General features: G+C 34.9%; 5 protein-coding genes across 6 annotated transcripts; 1 reads left to right on the top strand and 4 right to left on the bottom strand.

Annotated features, from left to right (window-relative positions):
• Window positions 1-710: 710 nt before the first annotated feature.
• Window positions 711-1323, bottom strand: LOC104733142 (V-type proton ATPase subunit c1). Its single transcript, XM_010452748.3, has one exon. The coding sequence runs from the start codon at window positions 1209-1211 to the stop codon at window positions 843-845; it is 369 nt and encodes a 122-aa protein (XP_010451050.2). The 5' UTR covers window positions 1212-1323; the 3' UTR covers window positions 711-842.
• A 110-nt stretch (window positions 1324-1433) lies between these two features.
• On the bottom strand, window positions 1434-3301 carry LOC104729742 (putative ribosome-binding factor A, chloroplastic). The gene is made up of 4 exons (XM_010448736.2): window positions 2683-3301; window positions 2339-2512; window positions 2002-2199; window positions 1434-1736 (listed from the first exon to the last, which is right to left on the bottom strand). Exons 1-3 carry the CDS (start codon window positions 3031-3033, stop codon window positions 2065-2067), a joined length of 660 nt encoding a protein of 219 aa, XP_010447038.2. The 5' UTR covers window positions 3034-3301; the 3' UTR covers window positions 1434-1736; window positions 2002-2064.
• Window positions 3302-3304: 3 nt separating this feature from the next.
• Window positions 3305-5377, bottom strand: LOC104716658 (amidophosphoribosyltransferase 2, chloroplastic). Its single transcript, XM_010434077.3, has one exon. The coding sequence runs from the start codon at window positions 5150-5152 to the stop codon at window positions 3482-3484; it is 1671 nt and encodes a 556-aa protein (XP_010432379.2). The 5' UTR covers window positions 5153-5377; the 3' UTR covers window positions 3305-3481.
• An 853-nt stretch (window positions 5378-6230) lies between these two features.
• On the top strand, window positions 6231-7271 carry LOC104729739 (auxin-responsive protein SAUR50-like). Of its 2 annotated transcripts, none has more exons than XM_087476749.1 (2): window positions 6231-6945; window positions 7108-7271. In XM_087476749.1, the coding sequence occupies exon 1, from the start codon at window positions 6467-6469 to the stop codon at window positions 6923-6925; it is 459 nt and encodes a 152-aa protein (XP_087332875.1). In that variant the 5' UTR covers window positions 6231-6466; the 3' UTR covers window positions 6926-6945; window positions 7108-7271. The 2 variants fall into 2 exon arrangements, with proteins under 2 accessions (XP_087332875.1, XP_087332874.1); XM_087476748.1 differs by having other exon boundaries at window positions 7058-7271.
• A 4810-nt stretch (window positions 7272-12081) lies between these two features.
• On the bottom strand, window positions 12082-12808 carry LOC104729738 (auxin-responsive protein SAUR50). The gene has a single exon (XM_010448734.3). It carries the CDS (start codon window positions 12690-12692, stop codon window positions 12369-12371), a length of 324 nt encoding a protein of 107 aa, XP_010447036.1. The 5' UTR covers window positions 12693-12808; the 3' UTR covers window positions 12082-12368.
• Between the last annotated feature and the right edge of the window lie 543 nt (window positions 12809-13351).

The following is a 13351-nucleotide window of genomic DNA, read 5'->3' as shown; positions in this document are numbered from 1 at the left end:
GTGAAATTTAATTCTTTCCAGACTAGTCTACAGCTAACCATCTCAATAAGTCAACAATTAAAGAAAATTTATGGTCACGAAATTTCATGACAAAAAAACGTTTTGTCACCACCATATAATTATACTCAATTTAACGATAATTGTGTCAAACTTTAGTATTGTTCAAGTGAACGAATATATATATCAGTACTAAATTAATTTCCGCACATGATATCTTTTTTTACGTATGGTCACCCGTTCATACATGTTTTAGAATACGCATATTACATTGTTTAATACATTTTATTTATGAAAATCACAGTTTTTGGTATGTTAACCGAGAATTTGTTTGTTGTGAAAAAGAAAAAAGAAAAGACATGTTTGTATTATAAACTGAAAATGTTTCATAAACAGAAGAAAATATATACATCATTCATAAATCATAATAGTATATATTAAATTGTTTTTCTTCAAACTTTTGTAACAAAAAAATTTCAAACAAAAATGTTCATTTTATTAATCAAATAAACTTATAAAAGATTGGAACACAAAAACACCAGAGCGAGCAAGACACATTCCACAGACTAATTTCATAAAAGACACGAGATGGTTTCACAAAGTAAAACTTCTATACAAATAAATGTATTTAACTTTCTCATGAACGTTACAAGAATAAAACATACAAAGCTCCTCAGAGCTCTTTATCATAGAATCAAGAGATGACAATAGGCGCGGTTTTGCTTCCGAAACAACAGTTCCAAGAATCCAGTAAAATCTTGGTTCCCCCATGATACAATACTAATCAGTATAAAACAAAACGCACACAGAAGTAAAGGTTCATGTGGATGTGGTTAATTACTATATCATTCAGCTCTAGACTGGCCAGCTCGTGAAGAGAGGATGATTCCTACAATAAGCCCGTAAAGAGCGAGCGCTTCTGCGAAGATAAGGATAAGAATCATCCCGACGAAGAGCTTAGGCTGTTGAGCATTTGCCCTGACACCAGCATCACCAACAATACCAATGGCCATTCCAGCAGAAAGACCAGCAAGACCACAAGCAAAACCAGAGGAGAGATGTGCGTAACCATCAAAGAGGTAGTAAGATTTAGCCTTTGGGTTAATCCCTGTACTGATGATAACAGCTATGATCAACCCATATATACCCAACACACCAGCCATAACAACAGTTACTATTGATTTCATCACTAACTCTGGTCTCATTACTCCCATTGACGCCACACCAACTCCACTCTTTGCCGTCCCGTAAGCAGCTCCACTCTTTGCCGTCCCGTCATTTTGGGCATGGGCCTGCCTAGTTTAAATCAAACTAAGCCCAATGTGTTCTTATTCCTATAACATGTCAACTATTTCTTTCTCTCTCTCTTTGATACTTTTTGAGTTACTTAAGAACTCTTTGTTTGTTCAGTTACTTTCTCACATCATTGTGGTATGTATTTCAAAATTCTCACATACAGTACTTTCATTAGTTGTTTATCTGAGAATTGTTGTTAGAATACCTAACATGATATTACCAACATTGTGAGACCTGACATTAACACCAAACAAAGAAGACATTACAACGAATTACAGAAACAGGACCTTATGCCTAGACCGTTACACTGAATAATCCAAAATAACATTTTGTTGGATTAGGGACCAAAGAAGCTTTCAGGCTTCATAATGAGTTTTATAAGTAACTGTCATCGGTACTCATCTTCTCCGTTCTCCATTCCGCCTCATAATTTCATCCAAAAACTTCACACAAAACATGGAAAATGATTCTCTTAAAGTCAGGAGTTGATTGATTCATTAACGCTTGTATCTATCAGATACTTTTTCATCAGCGATGCTTTCTGTCTACACTCTACAAGACTGGCATGCACAGTCTATCTAGCTTATCTTTTGTTCAAGGGAATGAAACAATAAATGTTCCGGGTATAGTAAGATGAATGATCTCTCCTAAACCAACTAACAAGGTTTTAGCTCCTAGATGAGTTGAGAACATAATAAGATGACTTACATGGAGTGATTATATCAGAGTGATATGCCACTCGTGCTTGGTGCTTGAAATGCTTCAGGCCCATTACTTTACATAGATGATGTCTTCGTCAGGGTCATCCACTTCCCAATTATCATTATCCTCTGCTGAATCAGATGGTTCGTTTACACCCTCACCGCTTCCTTTCTCAGCTTTTATTTTGTCCAGTATTGCAATAACCTGAAAACAATCTCTACATCAGTCTCTGACACCAAACTTGGTGATAAGAATAACCGCACATGAATCATCGGACCAAAGTATGCATAAAATGCTTAAAATATAGTTTGTTTGTAGTGAAAAGATATATAAGAAGCCTTACCCTGCTTCCTCTTTCCATAGACTCATCCTCAATAAATCTGACCTCAGGCGTCAATCTCAACTTCATTCGCTTCCCAAGCTCACTCCTAACGTACTTAGCTTTTGATTTCAACCCCGCAATTGCAACATCTTTCCCTCTATCATCACCAAACACGGATACATATACTTTCACCACCTATAATAACCCCAAAAGAAACCATTTTTTCAGCTTGTAACATCTCTATAAGCAACCCTCTCAAATCAACACACACAAAAGACAAAACTTATACTCCAAAGATGCAAAATTTATACTCCACCCACATAAATACATAACATACACAGGAAATTACAATTAGGGTTTCTCACCTGCAAATCATTAGAGACCTCAACATCGCTGATAGTGGTCAGGGAAGATAGGTAGCGGTCAGCTCCAAGTGCAGCTTCAGGCAACACGGCGTGCTGTAAAACAGTGTCAGTGAGAAGCATATCAGAAAGTTCCCTCATTATCTGCTTAGCCACCATCTTCACTCGCCTCGGGTTCGCCATACACCGTACACTCCGGCGAACGGAGAGATTCGTACGGAGGTTGTTGTTAACCGGAGCCATTGATTGCGGGAAGTGAAAAGACTGCGACTTTGAATGAACGGTGGAGATTGGCGGATGATGATTGAAGAATAAGAAGTGAGATTGATTGGTGTGAAGCACGTTAGCCATCATCACAATGGATTCTTAAATCTCTTCTGTTCTGTGTTTTTGAGGAAGTAAACGAAACAAGAACAAACAATATCCAGTAGAGATGAGGGTATTATCGTAATTTTACACAATCGACTGTAACGTGGAAGTGCTGAATCCACGAAACCGATCCGAGTTAACAATTAAACCGAAATAAACCAAATCGATAACCGAATCAAATTTTTTTAGTATACAGAGGTCTCGATTTTTCTCAGACTCTGCTTTGTAGTAAGTTGCAATGAAAACAAAGAAAAGATTCAGACAAGAACAACACTTTAATCCATCCAAGACTCAATAAAAATAGTAGCAAATTAAGGTCAAATGGATCACAAAATTCAACAAGATTTGATTTTTTCGTCATCATATAACTTCTCCATTAGTACCCAAAATTGTGTTCATAAATGCAGAATCATAACGCCATCATCAGCTTTATCTACCGAACCCAACCACCTTCAATGTTGTGGATTCCTCCAACGAGACCATCATCTATAAAATCTCCTCCTCTCTTCACCTTATCCTCAGTTGGCTTCACCGGATAGTCCCCTGTGAAGCACGCGTAACAGAAGCTTCTAGAATCTTCCCCCAAGTGTTTCTTCAACGTCTCAAACGACAAGAACGCAAGGGAGTCACATCCTATGTAATCCCTGATCTCATCAACACTCATCCTATTCGATATCAACTCGTTTGAGCTTGGTGTGTCCACTCCGTAGTAACAAGATGCGATGATAGGTGGACTCGCGATCCTCATGTGAACCTCTTTAGCGCCAGCTTCTCTCAGTAAACGAACAATCTTTGACGAAGTTGTTCCTCTAACGATTGAATCATCCACAACAACGACTCTTTTCCCTTCTAAAACTCCTCGCACTGGTGATAGCTTCAGCTTCACACCAAAGTCTCTGATCTTCTGAGACGGTTCAATGAACGTCCTTCCAACGTAATGAGACCTAATCAAACCTTGCTGAAACGCTACACCAGCTTTAGCAGCGTAACCAAGAGCAGCCACAACACCAGAGTCAGGCACAGCGATCACCACATCGCAATCAACAGGTGACTCAGTAGCTAATATCTCACCAAACACATGCCTAGACTCATACACAGACCGACCAAAGACAATCGAATTAGGCAATGAGAAGTAAATGTGTTCGAAAATACATTGCTTAGGCTCAGGGTGAGGCATCAGACACTGACACTTGACACCGTCTTTGTCAACAACCAAAACCTCACCAGGATAAACCTCTCTCTCATAAGTAGCTTCAATCAAATCAAGAGCACAAGTCTCGGAAGCAAACACAACAGCTCCGTTACTTCTCCTACCCATAACTAAAGGCCTAAACCCATGAGGGTCACGAACAGCTACAAGCTTATCCTCAGTAACAAAGACCATAGAATACGCACCTTGAAGCTTCTCACAAGCATCAACGATTCTCATGAAAAAGGGTCTAGCTTTGGAAATAGCAATCAAATGAAGCACAACCTCAGTATCAGAGCTAGTATTGAAAATGGAACCGTTCTCTTCCAAATCAGCTCTCAATTTCGTGTAATTCACAAGATTGCCATTGTGAGCAACACCAACAGAGCCAAATCGATAACCAGCGACGAAAGGCTGAACGTTTTTGAGCATGGAAGAGCCAGCGGTTGAGTACCTGACATGACCGATGGCGATGTCTCCTGGTAACTGGTCGAGTTTGGTCTCGCTGAAAACTTCGGAGACAAGACCAACACCAGTAATGGTCTGAAGAACCTTGTCTTTGCTAACGGTAACAATACCAGCACCTTCTTGACCACGATGCTGAAGCGCGTGGAGAGCTAAGTAACAGAGACGTGAAGCTTCAGAGTCGCCGTAGATTCCGACAACTCCGCACTCCTCCCGAGGCTTCTCGTCGTAGTCGTCGTTGTCTGCCGCCAAAGGGGTAAGTGGGTTTGAAGAAACTTTAAGCGGAAGCGAGGAAGAAGAAGAAGAAGAAGAAGAGGATAGAGGAGAGAAGGAGGAGGAGGGTTTAAGGAAGGGAGTACGGAGGAAACGGTGAGGCTTGGAATTGTTAGAGAGTTTATTGGGTTTAGCATTGAGAGAGAGGGACGAAGAGATGCTAGAGGTGGCCGCCATGGATGTTGATGATGATGGAGGATTTTGAGGTTTGTGGCGGAAACAAAAATTAAAGTTTGCTCTTTTTAGGTTTTTTTTTTTTTTTTTTTTTTTTTCTATCTGATAAATTCGTCTTTTTTTTTGGTTGGGTTCAATTTGGGGAAAGGGTTTTGTGAGTAATGATGAATTGAGTGTATGTATAGCACACGTCGTCAGTGTGGTGACCGCCTCACCCTTTCAATCTTCGAATCTTTTATTTGGTATAATTCGTAATTTGATTTTATTTCTTTTTATATGTGTTTTGATATTTTCTACAAAGAGAATCTCTCTATTTCATTCTAGGTAGGTCCCTCCACTGTATCAAGTGTATGTATTTTCTTTTTCTGTGGCTCAAATTGCGCAAATTCAAAATGAATCGGGTCGGGTTGACAAATCAAAGAAAATGAAGCGGGTCAGGTAATTTGGTTCGGGCGCAAACAAGCAACTCTAGTTACCCAAATCAAAGCCATATGGGCTTTTTCTATAAGGGTCATGAAAGAAAGCCTTAATCTTCAAATTATTTTTCTCTTTCTTTTTCTGTCTTCAAATTTTTAGAAACTCAAAACAAAAGATAATCAGAGAGATTACAAAAACAGAAGAAGATCTTACTAAGTTCAAAACAAAATCAAATTGTTTTTTTATCAAAAACTTTATTTTGTTATCTGTATCAATTTAATACCCTTACCCAAAAAAACACACACAACCTATTTTGAATCAAAATTTATTTGTTTTTTTTTTTTTTATCAAAAACTTAATTTTGTTATCTGCATCAATTTAATACCCTTACCCAAAAAAAAAACACACACACCCAAACCTATTTTGAATTGCTGTTGTTGACCATAAGAAAATTGGTAAAGAATTTATATAGTTTCACTGTATTGATATTTTTTTTTTTAACAAGAAGATAAACAAAGATAAGAACAATTTAATTAAAAGATCAAAAAACCATAAATAGGTAAAGACTAAAGAGTAATTTCGTAATATAGCATAAGTTTTAAGGGGCATAATGATAAATCAAAAACCTATGTATCATCACTTTAAATACCACAACGCTCCCCTCAATATTCCTCTGCTTGCCGTATCAATCCCAAATTTTTGAGCTTAAAAGCAACGCCTAACCCAAAAAAATTATGTTTTCTCTCTAACCTCTTTTTTTTTTTTTTTTCTTCATTCTCTCCAGCTCTTTTTTTTGTGTGTGTTTCTTCATTTTTTTTCTGGGTGGTGGAGGAGCCAAAAAAAAAAAAAAAAAAAAAAAAAAAAAAACAAGTAGCAGCCACAGGAATCAATCTCAATCAAATGGGGAAGAACAATAAGATCGGTAGTGTTGTACGGATCCGTCAAATGCTTAAACAATGGCAGAAGAAAGCTCACATCGGATCATCCAACAACGATCCTCCTGTTTCCGATGTACCTCCTGGTCACGTTGCTGTAACCGTCGGAGATAATCATCGGAGATACGTCGTTCGCGCGAAGCATCTCAACCATCCTATCTTTAGACGTCTCTTAGCTGAGGCTGAGGAAGAGTACGGATTCTCCAACGTTGGTCCGTTGGCGATACCTTGCGATGAATCTGTTTTTGAGGATATAATCGAGATTGTGATTCGTTCTGAGTCGTCATCTGGTGGTGGATGTGGTGGTATTCTGAGTCCGGCTACGTTAGAGGATCTCCGGAGATGTAGTCACGTTGGATTAGCTAAGAGCGTTGAATCTCGTCCGTTGCTTCCTCGGAATATTGCTGAAAAATCTGTGTGCTAATTATTTGAATCTATGCTTTGGTTAGAGATTTAATTTTTTTTTTTGTTTAATCTCTAATTAAAGTTTTTTTTTTTTGGTTTCGTTGCTAATTTTTAGTTTTTTTTTTTTTTTTTTACTTTTGTTTTGGGAAAGGAGATGGCAAAACATTAGGGCTTGATTGTTTTTTTTTTGGTTGTCGCCAGTGTCTCGTCGTCGTCTATCATCCCAGATTTGAATGAAGATTATGTTGAAGTTTTATTTGGAGAGAGGAGCCCCTCAGTTTTTTTTTTTTTTTTTTCAAAAATTGTATATTCAGCTTTCTGGATTTTATAACTGAGGAATAATTATAATAATAATTGATGATAAATACTATTGCGATGTAGTTTTTGTTTGATGATAAATCGATAAATACTATTGCACTTTCATTTTTTCAGTAACAAAAGTTTGTCACAATTAGTGACGAATATGCTATGATAATATTAATCGTCACTCTTATGACGACATTGTGACCAATATGTTGTTGCAAATTAGTTATGAATTTATAAAAGATATGCAAGTCACAGTTTGTGACATAAAAATGAGTAAACTTTAGTCATAAAATAGTATAAATTGTTATGTCATTTATACAAAGCCCATTAAGCCAAGTCTCTAACCCTAATTTAACAAGACTTATTTAAGAGATGATTAGGTTTTATTCTTTATAATTTCGTGCCTCCATAACCTAGAGAGAGAGAGAGTGAACCATTTGAGATTAAGGACAGATCTTACATGCTCTAGGAGATGGTGGAAAATAAGGGGTAAACGGACTCTTTTATGGACGAATTTTGGTGAGCAATTTTCCAACCCATAGATGTAAGTTTTCCCCAAAGGATTTTGTAACCCCTTTTGTAAATTAAAAGTTATACATGTTTTCTCAAACCTATTCTGCGCAGATTCGCGAATTAACATCAGTCATCTTGTGAAATCGTTTCCCACTGCTACAAATTGAACCAGAAGCTGATCTACCAACCGTTGGAAAGATCTGAGTCTTACCTTTCCAGAAAGCCTGAAATCGTTTCCATAGGAGTTATAACATGGAAGTTATCATCGAATATGTTCATCTGGACGAATTTGTGATTTTTTTTTTTGTAAGAATAAAGATAGCTTATAATGTATATCTAATTTTTATGATTATAAAAAATTTGTATGATAATAAATTTAAAAATAATATTGTTTTGGGATTGATTTTTTTGTTATAATTTTTATCATATGCAATGAATTTTTATTATTAACACCATTTGAAAATAACTTCTAATGATAAAATTGGACATTATGATAGTCACAAAATATCATGATTTTTGAGTATTTGTTAAAATTTTGCGACAAATTTCTAATTATCATTTGTGACCATTTGAGACTATAGTTTCGTAACAATAAGATACATAATTAAAACGTTATTTTAAACACGAATTGTGACGATTTAAAAACGTTTTGTTAGTCTGTAATTAAGACAGTTTTGTTACTTTTTGGTGTCGTAGTTATTGATGACAAAATGGTTACTAATATATTCGTTGCAACTCTTGTGACGTTTTTGTTACAAATAAAAATTTGTGACCATTGTATTGCAACCATTCAAAAATCGTCACAAATTCGTAACAATGTTTATATTATGACTAAATACTTTATATTGTGACTAAATATTTCGTCTTAATACAATTATTTTCTTGTAGTGTTGGTCTTTTAAGTTTTAGAATTTTTAAGTTTTAGAATATCAATAATTTATGTAAGATTCTCAATGCACTTTTACTTGTGGAAAAGGAGGTCTGTAGATTATTTTCCACATTTGTCCACACAAAAAAAAAAAATTTATTTTCCACATATTAAGATTTGAGTCTCTCTCTCTCTCAAACTTAATTGACCAAACCATAAAACCAACGTTATCTAATTTCATTGGTACGGTGTACGTGGTACCTCCACCGAATCATCCCACCTAAATCTTACGCCTGATTTTAACAGTTAGATAATCTTCCCACTTGGATTTTCCCCACCTTCTACGAAAATAAACATACATATATGGCTTTAGTAGGATCTAATTAAGAGAATATCTACACGATACCAAATATATCTACGTACAAAGATCATTTCGAATAAATTTGTCGTTGTGGATTGAAACATGCATGAAATTTTTTTGTGACGATCGATGATATGTGTTTACGTTTACTAATTGAATTATGTTTAATAAAGGATTTAGGGCAAGTAGCCGGACTGAATCCCATGATCTCCCGGCATATCCCCAAGAAGTTGTAACATTTTTTTTTTTTTTTTTGCATAAGCTCAATCTCTTTTGAAGTTTTAACATTTTTCAATGATCTAAAAGCGATTTCTTTATAGACTGTGTCGCTGTTTCTTCGTTATGACCTTTTTGTTTCACTAGAAAAGAGTGTTTGAATCTCCGAGTAATCATAGATATTAACCATATAATATTGGAAAATATTCATCATAAAAGAAATAGTTGACAGATTGATATTGTGCTTTTACTAGACAAGAAAATCTTGGTAAATCATATTTGCTTTTGCGTGAGTATTCATCAAAGCACTAACAAAATGATTTTACTATTGACTGTTTTATCATTATTAGACTTTTGTTAACGATCTGATCATACGAAGAAATCATTTTTCGAGGGTTTATGGGTAGAACTGTTCTGGTCCTGCCAAGATTCGTAAAATATGGATCGGATTAAACCAGATCCTGATTTTTTTCTCAAAACCTAGAAATCGGTCAAGGCCAGACAAAAATGAAAATCTAAACATCGGAGATTAATATTAGAATCTGCATCAATTAAATAAAAAATAGTGGAGACCTAACAAGTTGAACCGACTATTAAGTTTACTGTATGGACCTAACTCTTTTAATCAATGAACGCAAACCGAATTAAAAGTCGATAGTTACATTCAGGGAGTTACTATTTCCTGAACAAGTTGAACTCCGACGTTTCGTAACCTACTAAAAGTAAGACACTATTTGCTGTAAGTCGTTCGTTGCTTAGTATGTGTCGTCACAATCCTTCTAAAAGAATTATCATGCTTTTACTTTTGGAAAAGTGCTTACGAGAGATCATAGTGTCTGCTAAATTATTAATTAACAGATTACATTTGTTGCTTTGTTAATTACAACTTGCAACTAATTAATGTAATCTAAACCTTAATTAATAAATAAATTCTTATTATGTTTGCATTGCTATCGTTTTATGAAAGTCTTTTCAATATGGAGTGTACGTATAATAAGTGTTTTCTTTTTAAAAATAAAAAGCAAAAAATGATCTCGGTTTTTATTATCTGACTAATCTTTCTAAAATGAATGTAGTCATCGAGTAATTCACGTATCGAGTTTTCTAATGGACTTAAAGAAGTATATATAACACCATATCCATCGATTAGCAAATTATAATTGATTTACTATAGTAGAAACGACTAAATCTTGGTTTTAGAATCTTGTTTGTTGTTCTTAAATTTTATAGTATTAAATTAATCAGCGTATTTGTGCATTAATTAAGTTGTTAAAACCAACGGAGCTTGAAATGCGTGATAAATCGTGCATCAAAATTCGAAATTAACGACTATTCAACAGAGATCCAAACAAAGAATTGTACAGTCGTTATAACGATTTAATATTTGGGGGCATGGGGAGGCCTAACCTTTTTCCCGATCAATTAGATAAAATGTTTTGATTACAGCTTTAAACTATTGTACGGAACAAGGAAAAGCCGTAGAAGAAGGAAACGTTTGATTGCGCATGCAGTTCATGTATATACACATCTATCTATACATATATAATGCTGACTCTAAAGAATGATTAAGAGACGCAATATTTGGAAACAGCTCAATATTATTTGTAAAGTCTTCTTTTGATATACAACTACTTCCATTACCACCATGCATGAGTCATTTTCTTTGCTTTATACACAATTATACCGTTGTATGTTTAACTTATATAAATGGGTAAATTATCATATGTCTTCTTTCCTTTATAGTAATGCTTATATAAATATTATATTATTAATAAGTAGATATTTTTAAAAATGGATTTAATATTTTATATCTGTAGCTTTTATATATCTAGTTGATAAAAAGAAGTCAGCGCTTTTTTGGTTGAGTAATGAATCAGCTTTCACTAGTACATATGGTAATATATAACAACAGAATTAGTTAGAGTTTTGGTATATAAGAGATGTATCCCAAAGAAGCTTTAGTAGAGACCAGCATTTGATACTTGTTAAAAGGTGATTGATAATTTAGTTACAGTTTACAAATTGTACTTGTATACTGTTGTAAGAGAGCATAGTTATTAAAAATTCGAAAAACCCCAAATTAATGTTATGTTAAAAATAAACAGTACGTACAGTTGATATAAATAAGCTGAAAAGGACAATTGCAGATGCCGAAACATGCATTACAATTTACAATCAAAGTATTAACAATAATCTACTATATAATAATGGTGAGAAACTAGTACTTATATATTTACTGTTAGGTGATTAGTGCGGTCGGTATGAATTAATAATAGTACTATAAAACATGCATTATGCAGTCAAAGTAGTGAATAGTAATAAATAATATTGGTGAGATAGTAGTTGTTATATAGTTACTGTGACTATATGTGCAAGTTTCTTCTCGAATAAATATACTATTGAATTAGTGCTTAGGCCCCCTGCACATATTAAAACTTCTTTTAAAATATTGGTGATTTGATGGCCTAATTTTCGTCCCAGGCACCCGTTAAACATGAACGAACGGTGACAAGAATATGCCGAACGTTCCGAACAAATGAATCTTATCTTAGTAACCATTTTTCTCCAAACGAATGTAGAAAACGCCTTATCTGGTTCCGTACGAGATATAAAGTACCCCACATTCTCTGACATACCCATGTTCAAGCATGCACTTTCAAAAGGTAATGTAACCATTGATATGATTTGACATAAAATCTTCCTTCTTTAAGAACACTAATGATTTAGCTATTACAGAGAAATTTAGTCTTAAATTAAATTTATTGATTAGGTTTTACAAGCAAGTTAAGTCCAAAGTTAATTACCTTTTTTTTTTTAATGCTTAAGATGTCTCTGAAAATACCTAATTTTTTGTAGGAGGTAAATGACAAAAAGCATTGCACAAGAATCAATAGAAAAATATTAGAACAAATGGAGGAATACTTTTTCTTGCATTGAATAACTTCTCTCACAGAATCAAGATCTGTGAGGAAAACATTACAAACTTTTCTTTACAGATCTAAACCCCATAGAATTTATATCTCATATGGGGTTTTCTCTCTTGTTAGACGAGTCAATTAACTCGTAAAAAAAAAACCCTAGATGGGTTTTAAAATAGAGGAAAAAAAAAATTACTTAGAAAAGAGAAGAGATGCGCCTTTTCTTCTTCTTTTGAACCATCTTCTTCTGCTTATTCTTCAACTGATGTAACTTAAAATATCATCGGATCATGGAGGTTAGGGTTTGAAACGCGAGTTCATCACATGGAATGGTGAGACCCATGTCGTGATCGAACCCAAATTCTTCCTCTGCTCGTCGTAAGAGAGATTGGAACTCAGGATGAGTCAAGAAGGAGATTGGGACAATGTATCTGCTTCTGTTCTCTCCAACATACACAGGGAAGTGTCCTTTTGGTACATCGAGTGGAAGGCAATCTTCATCGTACCCTCCTCCGTTCTTCTTCCCTAAGCTTGAGCATCTCTTCAGAATCTGCTTCAGCATTGCTGTTTGTGTGAGTTTTGAAGTTTTCTTTATTATAGCCATTTGTTTTTGTTTCTTGAGAGATGAAAGCTTTTGGTTGTGTTTGGAGAGAGAGAGAGAGAGAGAGAGAGTTATGGAGAAGGAGGTGGGTGGATATTGAGGAGTTGAGGACTATATATTTATAAATAAAGATTTTGTACGTCTAGATATGTTTCTACATATATGTGTGGGTAGAGAGAGAGAGAGAGAGAGACAGAGACACGAAGACATGTGCATATGTGTGTGGAAGGAGAAGGTGGGAGCCAAAATGGTAAAGGCCAGCGGAGGATTTAATTTCATTGTTGGTCCTCTCTGTGACATTGTGGCCCCTTCTGATCTCCTGGTCCTTACCAAGATATATCATAAATATTAGTATATCCTTTTTATTTGCTATTCCCTCTTTTTAGTTTTAATATTCACTTCTCAAACACGTATGTGACTACTTACTTGAACAAAAATAATCGGCAAGCAAAAACAGTTACTTTCATCTCGAAAGATAATGAGAATAGTTTATCTTCTACAACTTTAATTATGCTAAACTGAATCATTTCACTAAAAGATTTATAAAGTTATATATGCTGATATTTATATATATCGATTCCATCTTAAGTATCTGAATTACGAGGATTTCGTAAATGAAGTAGACATGAGATCTGGCCGCCGAATTGGGATTGCAAGGAGCT

Source organism: Camelina sativa, chromosome 12 (genome assembly GCF_030686135.1).
Source record: "Camelina sativa cultivar CO46 ecotype springtype chromosome 12, ASM3068613v1".
Lineage (NCBI taxonomy): Eukaryota > Viridiplantae > Streptophyta > Magnoliopsida > Brassicales > Brassicaceae > Camelina > Camelina sativa.
The sequence above is the reverse complement of the archived record's forward strand: the minus strand, read 5'-3'. Positions and strand labels throughout refer to the sequence as shown.